The 18,846-nt window shown below is 31.7% G+C and overlaps 2 protein-coding genes across 4 annotated transcripts in view; one reads left to right on the top strand and one right to left on the bottom strand.

Moving 5' to 3' along the window:
* Window positions 1-13,749, bottom strand: part of LOC135957858 (zinc finger protein 267-like) — a 42,721-nt gene extending 28,972 nt beyond the window's left edge. For both annotated transcript variants that reach the window (XM_065508664.1, XM_065508663.1), the window contains exons 1-4: window positions 13,377-13,749; window positions 12,004-12,186; window positions 11,478-11,936; window positions 11,394-11,414 (exon numbers count right to left, since the gene is read on the bottom strand). In XM_065508664.1, coding sequence (XP_065364736.1) covers window positions 11,394-11,414; window positions 11,478-11,936; window positions 12,004-12,186; window positions 13,377-13,685 — 972 coding nt within the window. In that variant the 5' untranslated portion in view covers window positions 13,686-13,749. The remainder of the gene's footprint in view (window positions 1-11,393; window positions 11,415-11,477; window positions 11,937-12,003; window positions 12,187-13,376) is intronic.
* Window positions 13,750-14,555: 806 nt separating this feature from the next.
* On the top strand, window positions 14,556-17,170 carry LOC135956597 (growth hormone-inducible transmembrane protein). 2 transcript variants are annotated; one of them, XM_065507133.1, is made up of 7 exons: window positions 14,556-14,691; window positions 14,796-15,055; window positions 15,117-15,228; window positions 16,130-16,271; window positions 16,346-16,682; window positions 16,760-16,892; window positions 16,955-17,170. In XM_065507133.1, the coding sequence occupies exons 2-7, from the start codon at window positions 14,821-14,823 to the stop codon at window positions 17,040-17,042; spliced, it is 1,047 nt and encodes a 348-aa protein (XP_065363205.1). In that variant the 5' UTR covers window positions 14,556-14,691; window positions 14,796-14,820; the 3' UTR covers window positions 17,043-17,170. The 2 variants fall into 2 exon arrangements, with proteins under 2 accessions (XP_065363205.1, XP_065363206.1); XM_065507134.1 differs by lacking the exon at window positions 14,556-14,691 and adding an exon at window positions 14,717-14,733.
* Window positions 17,171-18,846: the final 1,676 nt, after the last annotated feature.

The following is an 18,846-nucleotide window of genomic DNA, read 5'->3' as shown; positions in this document are numbered from 1 at the left end:
CTTAAATTCGAATTTTCGAACATAATATTGCATTGTCATCAGGATGATCTAGAGGTTATTTTAAAAGTTTTAAACATTTTTCGGATATAACTTCGAATTTTCGGATTTGATTTCGAATTTTCCAACATAATATTGCAATGTCATCAGTAGTATGCATGAATGGCAAATTTCAACTTATTCGGCCTACGAGAACTTTTTAAAATGTTGACCTAAACTAACATACATACAGTTACGAACAAGAAAATAGCAGTACCACTAGGAAAGACCTTTTTTCACAATTTATGCTGTAACTTTGGAATGGAAAGCGATAAATTATTGAATAAAATTGGAAATTAAAGCATACTTAATGTGCTATTAAAAATTCAAAATATAAATTTATTGTATGTATTTATATTAGTATAAATTTAATTTAAAATCCAATTTTTGTTTTACACATAATTGTATAAATTTAAAAATTTTTTCAAAAAAGTTATAAAAGAGAAAGAATATTATAATTTTTTAGTACTGAATAATCATAAATCCATAAAAACACAGCACTTTAGAAAAAAAGAAGTTTAAACAAAATTTTTTTTAACCCGTTAAATGCATTATTGTTTTTTGGAAAAAAAGACCTTAGCTCACAATTTATGCTGTAACTTTGGAATGGAAAGCGATAAATTAATGAATTAAATTGGAAATAAAAGCATACTTAATATGCTATTAAAAAATTCAAAACATAAATTTATTATATGTATTTACATTAGCATAAATTTAATTTAAAATCTAATTTTTGTTTTTCACAAAATTTTATAAATGTACAAATTTATTTAAAAAAAGCCACAAAAGACAATATTATAAATTTTTGTAATGAACAATCATAAATACATAAAAACACAACTTTAAAAAAAATGTTTTAACCTATTTTGTATCAGAATATGTTTTTTAGCAAGAGGAGTTCTTTCACTATAACTGTTCGGTCACAATCATATTTAATAATTTTATTTAATTACTTAATATTATATATATTTCATTTTATAATTTAATTCGTTTTACGTTTATCAATTCATTCCTTTAAATTTCATTCAATATTATACTTTATTTAAGAATTTGGTACAAAACAAACTAATAATAACTCTTTTAGTTGACACTCTCTTTATTTATCGCTCTATTTTACTTTTTATAATTTTGTAACTGTAAATAGATACTTGCAAAATTCTTTAACTATAACAAGTAACTTTTATATTTTCTTTACACATTCTTTTTGTGACCATTAAAGAGATCAAACCAAAAAACGCATCGTCTTTTTATTTTTTTGATTATTCATTTGGCGACCGTGACAGGACGGTTAAAAATTATAAAAAGTATAAAAGTTTTCGAAAATAAAATTAAAGTTTTAAATTATTCAAATTAAATAAATAAAAACACTAGACATTGAGTGAAAAATATTCTGATTGAGAATATCATTATCATCAACAAATTAAGTTGTGCATTTACTTGTTGCTGCTTTCATCATCGTCGTTCTTCAAAAATATTTGTAAGCAGAAGATCATTATTATCAACAAATTAAGTTGTGCATTTGTTTGTCGGTACAAGCACTAGCTAGCCACCAAACTCTGTTGCTGTATTTTGTATTCATCAACATAATCATCATTTGGATTTTTCGGTATTCATCTAACAACAATAAAACTTCATCTCATCGTTATTGTATTCTTTCATCAACATTTGAAACTCTTCGTTGCTATTTCTTTTTTTGAGACAATTTAAGGTTCATGTAAGTAATTGAACATCAAAAACATACACACATACTAATATTAAATCTACCAAAAATATTTACCGGTTCATCTGTGTTGGGTAATTAAAGCAACTTACTAGTGTTGATACATTTTCGGCCTGTATGGTACTTTTACTTATCAATTAGTGTTGCGTTTGGATGTAATAGTAAATTTTCGTGCCTTTTTTTTTAATTTGGTTATAACTTTTCTACAAGTTAGCTACTTTTTAATAAAAATGGCTAATGAGGACGAAACTGCAGCTAAATTGAAGTCTGACTTGTCTTCCTTAAAATCTCAAAGGACAACTATGAAGCGTACTATTTCTAATTTAAAAACTAAAATAGAAAAGGAAGGATCATCTGCTGATTATACAATAATCGAATGTCGTTTACAAATGCTGGAGTCGTACTTTAAGCAGGTGAGCCATATTCAAACCCAAATTGAACGTTTAGACCCTTCAGATGAAGGCCGTACTGATTTAGAGGAAATTTTTATCGCAAGCAAAAGTTATATGGTAGATTTGTTAAATAAGAAGCGACGTTCTAGTGATGTAGATCAAAGTTTTTTAAATACAACTTCATCATTTTCGCATCAAAATCGCCTTCCAAAATTAAAACTACCCACTTTCGATGGAAAATATTGTGAATACTCACGGTTTATTACAACATTCAAAATGTTAGTTCACGATGAAACTTGCATTCCTACTATTGACAAATTTAATTACCTGTTGAACTGCCTTAGTGGCCAAGCACTTGCACTAATTGAGCCCTTGCAAGTAATAGAAGAAAATTATCAAAAGGCTTTAGACAGCTTAAGAAACAGATACGACAACAAATCTTTAATTTTCATCGATAATGTTAACACTTTATTTTCGATTTCGCCCATAAATAAACCAAGTTCTACGGGTTTGCGTGCTATATTGGACAATGTTGCTGCTATTCGAAGTTCTTTATTATCTTTGGGTTCAGAACTTGATGTTATGAATGCAATTATTATACACATTGTTTTGTCAAAAATCGATTCGGAATCCAAAGCTGTTTATGATGAGAAACAAGATTTCAACAAGTTACCATCATGGGATGACTGCTATTCCATTCTTAGTCGTCGCTGTCAATTCCTTGAAAGCCGAAGTGCTGAAGCCGACTCCTTTCGTGATCCAGAACCGAAACTTAAGCCAAAATTTAGACGTCCAGGTTTATCGCTCGTTACATCAAATATTTTCTGTGAGTATTGCCAAAGCAAAGACCATTTTGTAGGAAATTGTGCTTCATACTTAGCGTTACCTGTGCCCCGTCGTTTTGATTTTGTTAAATCCTCTAATCTTTGCATCAATTGTCTTCGTAAAGGCCATATGGTGTCAAAGTGTATTTCAAAATCACGATGCCGAACTTGTCGTGTTTCTCATCACACATCATTGCATAATCAAAGTTCGCAAACTTCAGATTCATCAAATTCATCGTTACAACGTCATACATTTTCGAATCCATCGTTTCAACAGCGTTCATCATCGGCACAGTCTTCCACATCATCGATTCAACCGTCGTCTTCGATTCAATCAACTTCAAACCAGCAAACATCATCGTCCAGACAAACAACTGGTTCAGCAGCCATCCATTTAACAACAAATTCATCATTCGTTACTCGCACTCATCGTCGAGTTTTGCTCCCTACAGCTATTGTTTTAGTTAGAGATAAATTTGGAACATTACAGCCTCTAAGAGCTCTTTTAGATTCGTGCTCAGAAATTAATTTAATTACCCAAGAAACTGCCAATCGACTTCGTCTCAGTCAAACCAGGTCCATTCAAGATATAGCTGGAGTCTCGGATATTCGTACACAATTAAGATATAAAGTCGCCGCAACGGTTAAATCTCGTATATCAGAATTTGAATTCACATCAATATTCTCCGTCACTAAATCAATTTCATCTCAACAACCAGCCGAACGCGTAAATATTAGTAATTGGAATATTCCTTCAGATGTGGAGCTGGCAGATCCTTTTATTTACCTCAGCGCATTGATTTACTTCTTAGCTCCGAGATTTTCTTCGATCTTCTACTTGATGGCAAGGTTATTCTTGGAGAAGAGCTCCCCTGTCTCATTAACACCAAACTTGGATGGATAATAGGAGGCAAGGTTGATTCTCAGACACCAAATAAAATTTTGTCCTGCAATGTCATTACCTACCAAGATTTAGATACGATGCTAAAGTCATTTTGGGAAATTGAAGAATTTGCCCAAAATAAATCGTTGATGACGGAAGAGGAAAATCAATGTGAGTCCCATTTCATTAAAAATACAGTTTTCGATGAAACTGGTAGAGTCAAGGTTCGTTTGCCATTTAAGTTCCCAGTCGAACAACTTGGTAGCTCTTTTGAAACCGCTCATCGTCGTTTTATTTACCTTGAGAAGCGCCTTCAAAAGGACGAAATGATAAACAAAATGTACATCGAATTTATGCAAGAATATATTTCACTCGGACACATGTCTTTAGTCAGCTACGATGTTTTGAATAAACCCCATTATGTGATACCTCATCATTCAATCTTGCGTCCCCAAAGCTCATCAACCAAACTGAGAGTGGTGTTTGACGCTTCAGCTCATACATCCACAAACAAATCATTGAATGAAATATTAATGGTCGGACCAACCATCCAGCAAGAACTAATCATCGCAATTCTTTGTTTTCGTTTTCATAAATTCGCTATGTCAGCAGACATTTGTAAAATGTACAGACAATTTTTGGTGCATGAAGAGGATAGAAATTTCCAACTAGTCCTCTGGAGGGACAACGGCAATAGTCCATTAGATTTATATCAGCTCAACACTGTAACATATGGTACTTCAGCTGCACCGTTTCTCGCCATACGTAGTCTTTCATTCATCGCTGACACATACAAACAAGAATTTCCCATTGGGTCTCACGTTCTCAAGCAAGACTTTTACGTAGACGACCTTCTTACTGGATCATCAACTCTCACTGAACTGCTAATAAAAAAGACTGAAATTACACAAATTCTAGATAGAGCAGGATTAAAACTATCAAAGTGGAGTTCCAATTATTCACAAATATCACATTCCAATGAAGATTTGCTCCTAAAAACAAGTAATGAAAATATTACCAAGGCTCTTGGAATGTATTGGAAGCCTGATAAAGACGTATTTTGTTTTCAATTCGAATTATCAATTATTGAAGTACCTACAAAGCGTTTGGTGTTAGGGGTAGTTGCAAGAATTTTTGATGTCCTTGGTTTGTTAAGCCCAGTTGTAGTTTCTTGCAAAATCCTCATACAAGAAATGTGGAAGCAGCAAATTGGTTGGGACATACCTTTAAATGAACAACTACAAAATCGTTGGCTTCAAATCGAAAAAACCTTACCACACATTAACCAAATAGAAATACCCAGATTTGTTGGTTTATCTCCAGACACGAATTTTGACATCCATGGTTTTTCGGACGCCTCACAGTTAGCTTATGGCTGTTGTTTGTATATTCGTGTACGTGTTCCCAATGGTTTTCAAGTAAATCTACTTATTGCTAAGTCTAAGGTTGCTCCTGTCGTCCAACAATCACTGCCCAGATTGGAGTTATGCGCTGCTCTCTTACTGAGTCGCACATGGGCCAAAATTAAAGATAAGTTTCAGAACTATATGTATCAAATATTTTTCTGGTCAGATTCTAAAATAGTATTAAATTGGCTTAAAAATCATTCGTCGTCGTATGTGTGTTTCGTCGCCAATAGAGTATCAGAAATTCAGAATACAACCAACAATATACCTTGGCGTCATGTACCATCGAAGGAAAACCCGGCGGATATCGTATCTCGCGGTTGTCTCGCAAATGAACTTGCTTCTACAAGTTGGTTCAGAGGTCCAGACTTTCTCATGCTAAATGAAAAAGATTGGCCTAAAAGCACCATATCTACTACCAAACTTCCTTCGTCAGATATCAGAAAAACATCGTTTAAAACAACCATTGTCGCTAATTCAATCATTTCTGAAATCATCAAAAATCAATCATCGTTTCTTCGAATACTGCACATCATCGTTTATATTCATCGTCTATTTCACAAACCAAAACGAAATTCATTCATAACTTCCGAAGAACTACAATTGTCGTTTTGGAAAATTGTACACGACATTCAACAATCTTCGTTTAGAGATGAAATTTGTCACTTACAAAAAGGTATTACTTTACAACCCGCACTGCAAAAATTATCGCCATTTCTTCAAGACATGCCCAGTTATAGAACAACATTACCGATACTCAGAGTTGGTGGCAGGCTAGCAAATGCATCATTATCGTTCAACACAAAGTTTCCAGCATTACTCCCAAAAGATCATCGTTTTACAACCCTTTACATCAAGCATCTTCACTTAAAACATCTTCATGCAGGACCTAAAGCTCTTCTTGGAATCCTTCGTCAACAAGTTTGGGTCACAAACGCTCGAGATATAGTAAGAAAAATAGTACGAAATTGCATCCACTGCTTCAAATACAAACCTCGGCTATTACAACAAATTATGGGTGACCTACCAGCCGATCGTCTCAAGGCTCAACGTCCTTTTTTTATTTGTGGTGTAGACTTCTGTGGTCCATTTTACACGTCTTATAGGATCAGAGGAAAACCGCCATACAAAACATACGTGGCTATTTTCGTTTGTTTTGCCTCAAAGGCTATCCACATTGAACTCGTTTCGGATCTGTCTACTAATTGCTTTATTTTGTGTTTGAAGAGATTTATAGGTAGACGTGGAATACCTCATCGTTTATATTGTGACAACGCCACAAATTTTGTTGGCGCCAACGCAAGGCTCAACGAATTTAAACAGCGTTTCTTCGATAAAGATAACACCAAAGCTATAATGGAGTATAGTGAAATTACTGGATTCCAATTCAAGTTTATTCCGCCACGATCACCCCATTTCGGTGGACTTTGGGAGTCCGCAGTAAAATCCACCAAAACCATTTTAGTCAAAAATATGTCTAACGCTGGTGTTACATATGAAGAGCTGCAAACAATTCTTGTTGAAGTGGAAGCCATCTTGAATTCACGCCCTATAGCACCCAGATCGGATGATCCGAATGATGGAGAAGCTTTAACGCCAGGACACATGCTAATTGGTTCCTCGTTACTTGCTTTGCCTGACGAAAATTTAGAAAACCACAAAACCATCAGTTATTTAAAGCATTGGCAAATGGTTACATACTTGAAGCAGCAGTTTTGGACACAATGGGTACGTGACTACGTCCTCACACTACAACAAAAAGCTAAATGGTTCAAGTCATCTCAAAATATTCAAATAGGCAGATTGGTAATCGTTCATGAGGATAATATACCTCCACAACAGTGGCTCCTCGCTCGTATCGTAAAAGTAATTCCTGGTCGTGACGAAAAAATTCGAGTGGTAGACGTCCAAACATCAAAAGGCATTCTTAGAAGATCTATACACAAAATTGCTCCCTTACCAATAGACGAAACTAATTGAAAACTATTTTCAATGGCGGGGAGTATGTTCGGTCACAATCATATTTAATAATTTTATTTAATTACTTAATATTATATATATTTCATTTTATAATTTAATTCGTTTTACGTTTATCAATTCATTCCTTTAAATTTCATTCAATATTATACTTTATTTAAGAATTTGGTACAAAACAAACTAATAATAACTCTTTTAGTTGACACTCTCTTTATTTATCGCTCTATTTTACTTTTTATAATTTTGTAACTGTAAATAGATACTTGCAAAATTCTTTAACTATAACAAGTAACTTTTATATTTTCTTTACACATTCTTTTTGTGACCATTAAAGAGATCAAACCAAAAAACGCATCGTCTTTTTATTTTTTTGATTATTCAATAACTTAAACAAGTAAAAAAACCTCTATAAACCCGCACGATTTTTTTTCTGTATATAGAAGCTGAAAGTTCATATTTTAAAAGCATATAATGGTATTTACCCGATCTCGCCCTGTTTTTTTTTAAACTCAATCTATATATCGAAAAAACCCCAATAATGGAGAACTTTAAAAAAATTCTTAAAAAATATTTTCAAAACATTTATCTAAACAAAAATTATTTATTTATGTTCTCAAATACCTGAAGTTGATAAATTATTTGACTTTGACCGCTCACTGCCAATAAAGTAAGTTACTCACAACATAATTTTAGCAGTTTGTGATGTATTATTTAATGCACTTTAACCCAATACCAAACATGACTGAAACAGATAAAGTTCAGCTTTTGAATTAATCGCCACTTTTGGTACATTTCAACCCTCTGTGCAACGTCTTTAAAAATTTTAAACTTAAAATTTTGTTTATACCCATAATCGGTCAAGCCTGTAAGTTTTTTGTGAGGTAATCTTTTTGTAAAAATAATGATAACTTCCGAAATAAAGGCTCTTATATATGACAATATGTATTTTTTTATTAACATTGGAATAGCAGTGCCGGATTATTGAATTAATTTTTTTTTAAAGAAGTCAAATATTTTTATGTGTGTGAAGATAAATTCGTATTTAACTAGCACAGACAAAAACCACATTTTTTAACATTGCTCATTTTACATTCAACAGAGCACTGTTAATCACTTAACAGTCTTGATAATTGAATTATAATACAAAAATACGTCTGAAATAGGTATCAGAAATAATTTCAGAAATATAAAAAATTAAAAAAATATTTCACATGTTTTTTTTATAATAATAGGTCTGTTCATTTACTTTCCCAGTAAATACTTGCAACGAGAGAACAAAATCAAAATTTACAAAATTACTCTCTTAAATTCTCAAAAATAGTAAAAAGTAAATGAACGCTTTTCCAGTAACAATTGTTTTATACACACAATTTTCTTATTTTATTCCTTTTAAAATGTATAAATACTCACATTTTCTTTAATTTTATTGAAAATTCTTTTGTTTTGGCATTTTTTCACCACAAAACATATAAAATATAAGCTGCTAACTATTACGAGTTCAAAATAGAACTTGTAATAGTTTGCAACGAGAGAATACTCTCTAAAATTTATACGCTCTTGATTTTTTCTCTACTTGCAAGTTTTTGAGTTAATGAACGCTTTTCCAGTAACAATTGTTACTAACTAGTAACAACTTTTAGTTATTGAACATAGCTAATACAATATATAATATTAAAAAAAAAGTCTATTTTAAAAAAAGTCACTTTTATGATGAAGTTCAGGCGACGAATTTGGAAAAATATGGAGTTGCACACGTAACCCACTATATACGAAGGGTAGTCGAATGAGTCCTAAATGCGACTGCATAAGTCGAATTTCTGAAATAATTTTGGAATTTGAGAAAAACAGTTTTTAAAAAAAGTCTATTTTGAAAAAAGTCACTTTTATGATGAAGTTCAGGCGACGAATTTGGAAAAATATGGAGTTGCACACGTAACCCACTATATACGAAGTGTAGTCCAATGGGTCCTAAATGCGACTATCTAACTCGTAGTTCTGAAATAATTTTGGAATTTGGAATCATGCTACGAATTTGGAATTGCACACGTAACACACTATATAAGGAGTTCCGCATGTAATATGAAAAAACAGTATAAGTAGAATAAATAAATTTGAAATAAGAAAATTTTTATTTGAAATTTGTGTAGATTTCCACACCACCACTGAGGTACTACACAGGGCGCGCTGTCATATATTTTAGGACCCATTGGACTACCCTTCGTATATAGTGGGTTACGTGTGCAACTCCATATTTTTCCAAATTCGTCACCTGAACTTCATCATAAAAGTGACTTTTTTCAAAATAGACTTTTTTGGGTTACGTGTGCAACTCCATATTTTTCCAAATTCGTCGCCTGAACTTCATCATAAAAGTGATTTTTTTTCAAAATATACTTTTTTTAAAAATTGTTTTTCTCAAATTCCAAAATTATTTCAGAAATTCGACTTATGCAGTCGCATTTAGGACCCATTCGACTACCCTTCGTATATAGTGGGTTACGTGTGCAACTCCATATTTTTCCAAATTCGTCGCCTGAACTTCATCATAAAAGTGATATTTTTCAAAATAGACTTTTTTTTAATATTATTATAAAAAAAACATGTGAAATATTTTTTTAATTTTTTATATTTCTGAAATTGTTTCTGAAATTATTTCTGATACATATTTCAGACGTATTTTTGTATTATAATTCAATTATCAAGACTGTTAAGTAGAGATGAGCGATATTTCCATACCTGTGATTTAATCACTGTGATTGAAAAATCACTGGTAACAACAGTTACTGAATATTGCAAGTAACAGGTACAATTAAGTCGTTCTTTTATATTTTTCAACATACTGTTAAATGTTGTTCTTTTATTTTCTTCAACATTCGCAGGCAACGTTTTAGAAAAATCACTGGAACAACTGTAGTAACAGGTACTTTTAATATCGTTCTTTCACATTTTTCAACATACTGTTAAATGTCGTTCTTTTGTATCTTTCAACATTCATTAGTAACGTTTTTAAAAAATCACTGGTAACAAAACAAGAAAGTAACAGGTACTTTTAATGTCGTTCTTTTAAGTATTTCAACAAACTGTTAACGACATTTAATATTTTTCAACATTCACTGGTAACAACAGCCTATTTTTAGGCGCATAATTTTATTTATCTCCAACACAGTGTATAAAATAAAATGTTAAGTACCATATCAGTTAATTCTCTTAAAATTTTGTTACATTTGCTTAATTTTGTTATTTTCCTATTTAAAAAAAATACGTAATAATTTTTAAGATTAAAGTACAATTTAGTTAAATATGCTGAATTTATTGTATTTTTAATGTTAAATATAGTTCTTTTTTATAAAATTCCTGTTTTTGTGGGTCGCGCAATACATTGCACCATTGCTTAAGAAAATAGGGACTGCAAACGGAAAACTGCACCTCAGGACGATCAAAATATCGTCAGAATCATCAAATGCAATCCATTTAATCTGTCAAGCAAATAAAAACCGAATGAAATTTAGAAGTTATTGACATGACAGTAAGGAGATGATTTCTAGTGGTACTCGTTTGGAGTACGCTGAATGCCGACTGGTTTGCAAGCAAATATCGCAATATATTGTGAACTGGCGGGTCTAAACTGGTTTTATTTGGAAGCTCAGGCTGTAGTCAATATATTCGACGTCCACTCTCTTCTGTATGTCAAACACAGTACACTGTGAAAAAATTTAAAATATTTCAAAATTTCGTGGTACTGCTATTATCTTGTTCGCAACTGTATGTACATACAAACAAAAAAAAACTAAAAGAATAAAATTAAATTTCACAGTTAACGCGATATTATTAATAAACTAACGTTCCAAGAAATTTTATACCTGTTTAATATTCTTTTTCCGTTAGTTTTTGAAGCGCTATTAGTATTATAAGTATGCTTTCTATGTATTTTTAGAGCATCAGAAAGCTCTTAAAATATCAAGTCACGCGATTTATAAAAAATATTCGGGATTTGTTAATCTCGAAAAATACCGGGATTATTTTCAATAAACCCGAAAATCGGGATTTGTTTATCGCGAAAAATCGCACAGTGGTGTGATGTAAACAAATACAACAATAAAAAGTTTACATTTTAATTTCTTAATAGTTTAGTACAAATTTAATTTGTCTACTTACCACTTTATGATATGTTTTTCTCTAAAATAGAAAAATAAAACTATATTTATATGATTCATTGTAAAATTTTTTGAATATTCCTACCTTTTTCTGTTTCAATTTACTTTCTACTATAGATTTAAGAAAGCTCATATTTTCATAAAACCACAATTCGGAACTATCTGCAACTTTTTTCTTATCTTTGTTTTTCTCTTTCTTTTTTAATTGTCTTTTAATTTCTTTCTCATACTGCTTGCATATAAGGTTTATTTTATCATTTACCGTACATGATTTTAATTTTGTTTTCAGTTTTACATTCAATTCATCAGTTATACTTTGTAAAAGTATCTTTCTCTTTTTAGGACTGCATTTTTTTGAATCTGATACATTCCAGAGTTGAGACTTTTTATAATAGGCTTCAATAAGTGCTAATATATATTCTTTTTCTTTAGGTTTTTTACTTTGTTTAAGAGGTTCCATTAATTTTTCATCGTCACTATTCTCAATTTTGAAATCGCTATCAGTAGTATTATCTTCATCACTAAAATTTAAACTATCATCAAGCTAAAGGAATAAATTTAAAAATAAGATTATATTTTATGTTTACACAATAAATTAAAATGAAATTTACCTGTTCATCATCTGAAAAGTTATTTATTTCCACATCCTCCAATGGTGGTGGTTCATTTTTTAAGTCAATATTTTCATCAACTTTAATTTCTTCATCATTTTCTTGTGGTACAGTCAGGGAAATTTCATTAGCATTACTTTCAAAGGTTTCTAGGGGGTCTTGAAATGTTGGTGACAATCGACTCTGAAAAATTAGAGAATTATTAAATTGTATAAATTGCATTATTTAAATGGCACAATAATCTTCTATGTTAATATATTCATACAAATCTACTTAAATCAAGGTTTTATATTTTAATCACAAAATGAATTACAATTCAAAACAAAAAACATCCAGTTCTAAATAAAAAAAACAGACAAAACTAAAATAACTCGCATGTACTCAATTTTGCACCCCACAATAACTTTAGGGAAGAATTGCATTTTTTAAAAAAAATTTCAAAATCCTTTATTACGTAAATAAAATTTTACACGCATTGGCCTATTTTCTATAAATTTTTCATTAAATTTTTTTGGAATACTCTCTCTCGTGCTCAATCCGCTGTTAAAGCTCGTACAAATTAGTAGGAGTTAATCGGTATTGTTTCAACCGCCAATTCACGATTCACTAAAAATTCTCAATAGGATTGAACTCAGGACATTGAGCTGATAACTGCATTAATAAAGGTAGGGTCACACATGCCAAATATTTGCTCAAAAAAGCGTAACCACTTTTTTAGCGCAAATTTGTTTGACGTGTTTACTCTTACAAGTGTTTTGTAACATCAAACAGCATCAAATAAAACAAAACACAATTTTTTGTTTTGAATCATACTAAGTAAAATAAGTTTTTGAAATAAATAAATGAATTCAAATGTATTTTATTTAGTGGTTACGTCTTTTTCGTCAAATATTTGTCATGTGTGACCCTACATTAAGGAATTTTTTTAGGAACACCATTCTTTACGATTTTTGACGTGTGTATTGGGTCACCATCCTATTGAAAAATTAGTTGTTTGTAAGACATGAAAGTCATAATAAATTGTTAATGAAATCAACATATTTGTTTATACCATTGTACCATTTCATATAATTTCTTGCTAATTCTACCGTCTTGTTTAAAAAATTGTTTGTAAAGGCTTTGTATGTAAATAATGATCATGTATATTTTACCCATTTATAAATCAATTGCACTATCTTGCAATATTTAATCAAATTTATATATTTAAGAGATCTTGTAACCATTTGTTACAACATATTTTTTTTACTATGGTACTACAATGAAGAACTTACATTCTAATTATTCGTCCTTGCTACTATGTAAATAATTAACATGTATATCTTACTCTTTTCCAAATCCATTGCAAATCACTTGCAATGCTTGATAAAATTTACCTTTTTATGAGATCTTGTTACAATTTGAGGTTTTTCATCTCCTATTTCCGATTTAATATCATCATTATCACAATCTTCAATTTTAATTTCTCCAATAAATAGACTACTATCCATAGCAGTGTCTAATTGAATTTCTGTTTTATCATCCAAATTCTCTTCATTACTATGTTCAGAAACTATGGACGTTGTTTGTTCCAACAGGGTAACATGTTCCTTTTCAAGATGTAAAGTGAATTTTTTCATTTGTACATAAATGGTGCCACAAAACCAACAATTGAAAGAATAACCATTTTTAGCATTCTTCTTCATTGTGATTATAATTTCTCCACACTTTTTTGTGATAGTGTTATTATTTTCGATATTTTTACAAGACATTTTATACGTTGAAATAACTTTTGATCTACCAACAAAATTGTGTCTCTAACAATAAATAGAGAAATATGCCCAATTCCAATTGTTTACTTTTTATTCGAGGTATGTTCAGTTAAGTATAATTTCCGAGTAGCATGTTCAATGTGTTACACACAGAAAAATAATAGTGGTAAAATTGATATATAATTTATAGTTGTTGTTGTATCAGCAATGGTGTTCAGTTGACAGCACTTGGTAAAGTGGACAAGGGTCATTCCGTTACATAGAACCCGCTGTCATGTCGTTCACAGACAGTACAGTACATTCCCCCGACAGCCGGTTCTACACACCGGAATGACACAAGTTCACTCGGACAAGGGCTGTCAACTCAGCAATCACTGCTGCTACAACAACAACAACGTTCACAGAACGTTTTGCACAAAACGACACACACAAATCAATTAGCTGGTATGTATTACGTTCACAATAACTAGTTTTACACAAAACGACTCTATTTGCCTTAACAATCAAGACAGCAGGCTACCGATTTCAATCTATCAAAAATAAAATACATTCACACGTTTTGAAGAATAAAATATATTTTTTTTAATTAATTAAGAGAAGTTTCTTATAACCATATTGAAAAAATTATGCGTATAACAATATTTTTTATAGAAAATCATGCGTATAACAGTATTTTCTGTTTACCACACAATTTACAGAAATCATTAAAATTTTAGTACATACTTTGTATTTGAAAAAAGTACTATTTGAATTTGTAATTTTGATACCGAACAAAAATTAAATTTTCCACCTCTGAATACAATAATACTTTCTAGAGCAACTCTGTGTTATTGTTCAAGCAACATTCAGATGATATTTAGAATTTATCTACGACCGAGAATTTTCTAAATTACAAAATTGAACGAAAAATTGCAGCAAAAAAATAATTTACTAAAATCCAGTGAGTTGTATTGAAGTTGTATTAAATAAGAAATAATTCAAAGTATAAAACAAAGAAAAAATTTGAAAATTTAGTTATAAATATTTTTGTAATTTCGTTCACAGGAAAAGAATTTCACAACAATTGGAAATGTTACTGAGACTTGCAACACAATTACCGGGCCGTTTAGCCAGCGGTTCTACCACATTTTCGGCTTCTCTAAAACAAAGCTTACTCGTTCCACGTTTAGCAAAGCCCAGCAATAATAATTTATTGGTTCGCCAATATGCTCGTGGACCCAGGGAGCCACCAGTAACAGCTCGAGGTGAAGTTAGACGCGGTCCAACTTTAAAGGAAAAATTAATGGCACCACCATCGGCAAATGGTAAAAAGAAATGGAATTTAATGTAAAAGAAAAACAGAATGAATATTTTTTATAATTTTAGCATATTCCATGGGCAAAGGTGCTGCAGCTGGTGCTGCTGGTGTTGGGCTGGGAGCATTATGTTATTATGGTTTAGGTCTTAGCAAAGATGCCAGCATACAGAATAATTCAATGTAAGTATTTGTTTTTTTTACCATGTAAATATTTTTATTGAAACATAAATGATAACAAATTATTAAAAGCTTTTAGTTGGTTTCTTAGTTTAGGTCAAAATTTTGTAACTGAATTTTGAACCAGTTTCCGTAAGCCAAATAGGCTGAAATTTGGCTATAAAATGCAACATTTATATGTTCATATTTTCTGTAATTTAAAATTTGTGGCGTATCTTTAAATTCTTAGGCGACATTTACTTGTTGATTTAAAGTCATGCATTTTTTTGCTTCTCTTTTAAAATCCCTATGAAAATTCACTTGCATTTATATAGCACAATATCAAAAAAAGCCATGAAAAACAGAAATCGTGCCTTTTTGTTGCCTTCACAGTTTGCCAATACAAAAAAATCCCATGACTTAAAGTCTACTTAAAATCATAATGTAAATGCCCCTTTATAACTCTTAAACTATGTTTAAAATTTTAATAAAAAAAAATTAAAATGCAAGCTATTTCGATGATCTTGATTTATGCCTAGGATTCTTAAAAAATATAATTTTAGTTCTATTTGAGGAAAATTTCTTACATTTGTTGATTACATTTTTCTTCAATTTATTAGCATTCTCTCTCCTTTATTGAATATAATTTATGAATTTAACCATTCAATTGTTGAATGAATTTTATTATGAATTAATGAAACAATAAATAAATTCTATTCAAATAAAGTCTTGAATTAAGATAAAGAATTTGTTATATCGGGAAAGGTTATATGATGGAATGAGTTGCTGACATTTATAATTCTAAATTAGATTTTTGGTGAATACTAAAATTTATTTAATTAATTTAAAGCTATGAACATGGCCAATAGGACATAATTGGTCAAACATTTCTAATTTATTAAATTAATCTAATGTTTTTTTGCAGTTTATGGCCACAGTTTGTTAGAGATCGCTTACACACAACCTATGGATATTTTGGAGCATCTTGCGTTCTAACTGCATTGACGACAGCCGCTGTTTTCCGTTCTCCACGTCTTTTGGAATTAACCACACGTAACGGTTGGCTGGTAAGTTAATAATCTATAAAATATATTTGTGTTAAATGTAGCCATTGCATTTTGTTTGTTTTTGTCATACTTAGTCCACTTTGGCCACATTTGCATTAGTAATTGGCACCGGTGCCATGACACAATCAATTCCATATAAAGAGGGTATTGGTGCTAAACAATTGGCTTGGGCTTTTCATTGTGCCGTTTTGGGTGCTGTTATTGCACCATTATGTTTCCTTGGTGGTCCTTTATTGACTCGGGCAGCTATTTATACCGGTGGCGTAGTTGGTGGTCTATCGACTATTGCTGTTTGTGCACCCAGTGATAAATTTTTATATATGGGTGGTCCTTTAGCTATTGGCCTAGGACTGGTAATGGCTTCTTCTTTGGCAGGCATGTGGTTACCACCTACAACAGCATTGGGAGCTGGTAATTAACATAATAAATTTATATTTATATTAATTTTGAAAATATTTTCATACCTAATATTTGCTGTTTGTTTTTAGGCTTAGCTTCATTGTCTCTTTACGGCGGTTTAGTATTATTCAGTGGATTTTTGCTTTATGATACACAACGTATTGTACGCAAAGCTGAAGTACATCCTCAGTATGCTATGACACCCTTTGATCCTGTTAATGCGTATGTATAATTAAACTAACATTTCTCGTAGAATATTTACTATATTACATTTTAATTTACAGATGCCTTTCCATATACATGGACGCTTTAAACATATTCATTCGAATTGCTATGATTTTGTCAGGAGCCGGTGGAAATCGCCGCAACTAAATTATCTATATTTAATTAACAACATGTGATTTTTCGATTATAAACGATTTAAATAAAATTATTAGTTGTATTTGTAGTTATATTTAAAAAAAACCAAAGAGTTGAATAAATTTAAAATTCGCTTGAAATGACGAAATATGTTTTATGTATAAACAGTATTTCCAATAATTAGAAAAACCAACGGATTTTTTTCCAATTTGTTCCAAATAAACTATTTAGTATTTTTTCACCCGCTTTGTTGATGAGGAGGGTTTATCATCACCTGACATAGCTCTCTTAATGGTCTTCTTTGGCAGCCTTTAATAGATCTAGCCGGAGATGAAACCCCTATATTTAACGATGCCGGATTTCTTAATGCCTTTGATGTTGATGGCTGAACATTACCAGAGGTTTCCCTGCTCTCTTCACCTGATAACTGATCGCGTCGGCAGTTGGGACACCACTTACAAAGGCGTAAATTCGTTCAAATTTAGCAAAGTCCTGTCGTTGCTTTTTGAGAATATACTCCTTCTGACTGTTAGTAGATATCACGGTGATATAGAGCAGAGCCATCCATTCGAACTTTTGAGTGGTACAAGTTTCCCCTAGAGAGTCTTAGACAATCCCAGAAGCCCGTCCCACCTGTTCTGTGCACTCTCATATACAGCCCAATTATGAATAAAAATTCCCCGGGAGTTTTTTCCCTTTTACCATTTTTCCTATTCAAATTCAATGGGAAAAAACTCCCGGGGAAATTTTTATTCATAATTGGGCTGATAGTCTCTGCTATACAACCATTTTTCATTTTGCAAGGGAAATACTAGAAAAGGGATTGATCGACTCCTCATCCATCATCTCACCCCTTTTGCACAATTGGTCTGCTATGCAATTACCCTGATTTCCATCGTGTCTGGGAACCTATATATATCGTCATCCTTAGCATTCCTCCTAGACGTCGTGAAGACACTCGCTATTCCGTTAACGGCTTACTGTCATTAAATAAACATATATCTCCAGATATTCGAATACCTTAGCCAATTGGATGCACAATTTATAGCAGTAATTTCAGCTTAAAGAGCAGTGCAGAAGTTAGGTAGCATGTATTAGGATTTTGTCATAAAATTCTAGATAAAGAAACCTCCACCCCTTTTAGAGCCGTCAGTATATACCCTTATGACATCGTCCGGGGGTAGAGTTCTCGCAGCCATATATCCCTGTTTGGGATTATAATATGGAAATGCATGTCAAAAAATGGTTTTGCGATGCAGTAATCGATATTGCTATGAACAGATTTGAAGGTGTGTGTACTATAGAAGTACACTTTCACTCGGAGACCCATAGGATCCATTGTGATGAAATATAACCCGGTGTGAACTTAAAGTGAAGAGAATAAATGAAATTGGATAGAAAAAAGTAAGAAGTCAATTGCCATTGATTCTTAGCAGACCACGAGCAGCCAGCATTCAGCCTCACAGCAGAATTAAGAGCCATTTGTATACCATCAAATCAACTGGTAACCAGTTTAAAATAGTAAAAAGTGCCTTAGAGGCACTTTTAGAACTCGTTCAACGGCCTTCCGGTACTACATAGAACAGAATGGATTTAACAACTGCTTTGAAGATCCGGCCCAATATCCCAGTTAATACCAAGAGTAGCTGGCCACAGAGGCCTTGTTAATCCTGTTCTGAATGTCCAGATTCCAGGGTAATGAAGAGAACCAAGTCCACACGAAACACTCCACTCAGTGTAGTTAATGCAGATTCCATATAGCTAGATATTGTATCCAAAAAATTTATCAGATATTAATTCCTCAATGTCGACAGCG

Source organism: Calliphora vicina, chromosome 4 (assembly GCF_958450345.1).
Source record: "Calliphora vicina chromosome 4, idCalVici1.1, whole genome shotgun sequence".
Lineage (NCBI taxonomy): Eukaryota > Metazoa > Arthropoda > Insecta > Diptera > Calliphoridae > Calliphora > Calliphora vicina.
This window is presented reverse-complemented; position numbering and strand designations above follow the sequence as displayed.

Coding starts and splice junctions, on each gene's coding strand:
- LOC135956597 (XM_065507133.1), top strand. CDS start 14,821: ATGTTACTGAGACTTGCAACACAATTACCGGGCCGTTTAGCCAGCGGT. Junction 15,056..15,116: donor GGCACCACCATCGGCAAATG/GTAAAAAGAAAT, acceptor TTATAATTTTAG/CATATTCCATGGGCAAAGGT. Junction 15,229..16,129: donor AGCATACAGAATAATTCAAT/GTAAGTATTTGT, acceptor GTTTTTTTGCAG/TTTATGGCCACAGTTTGTTA.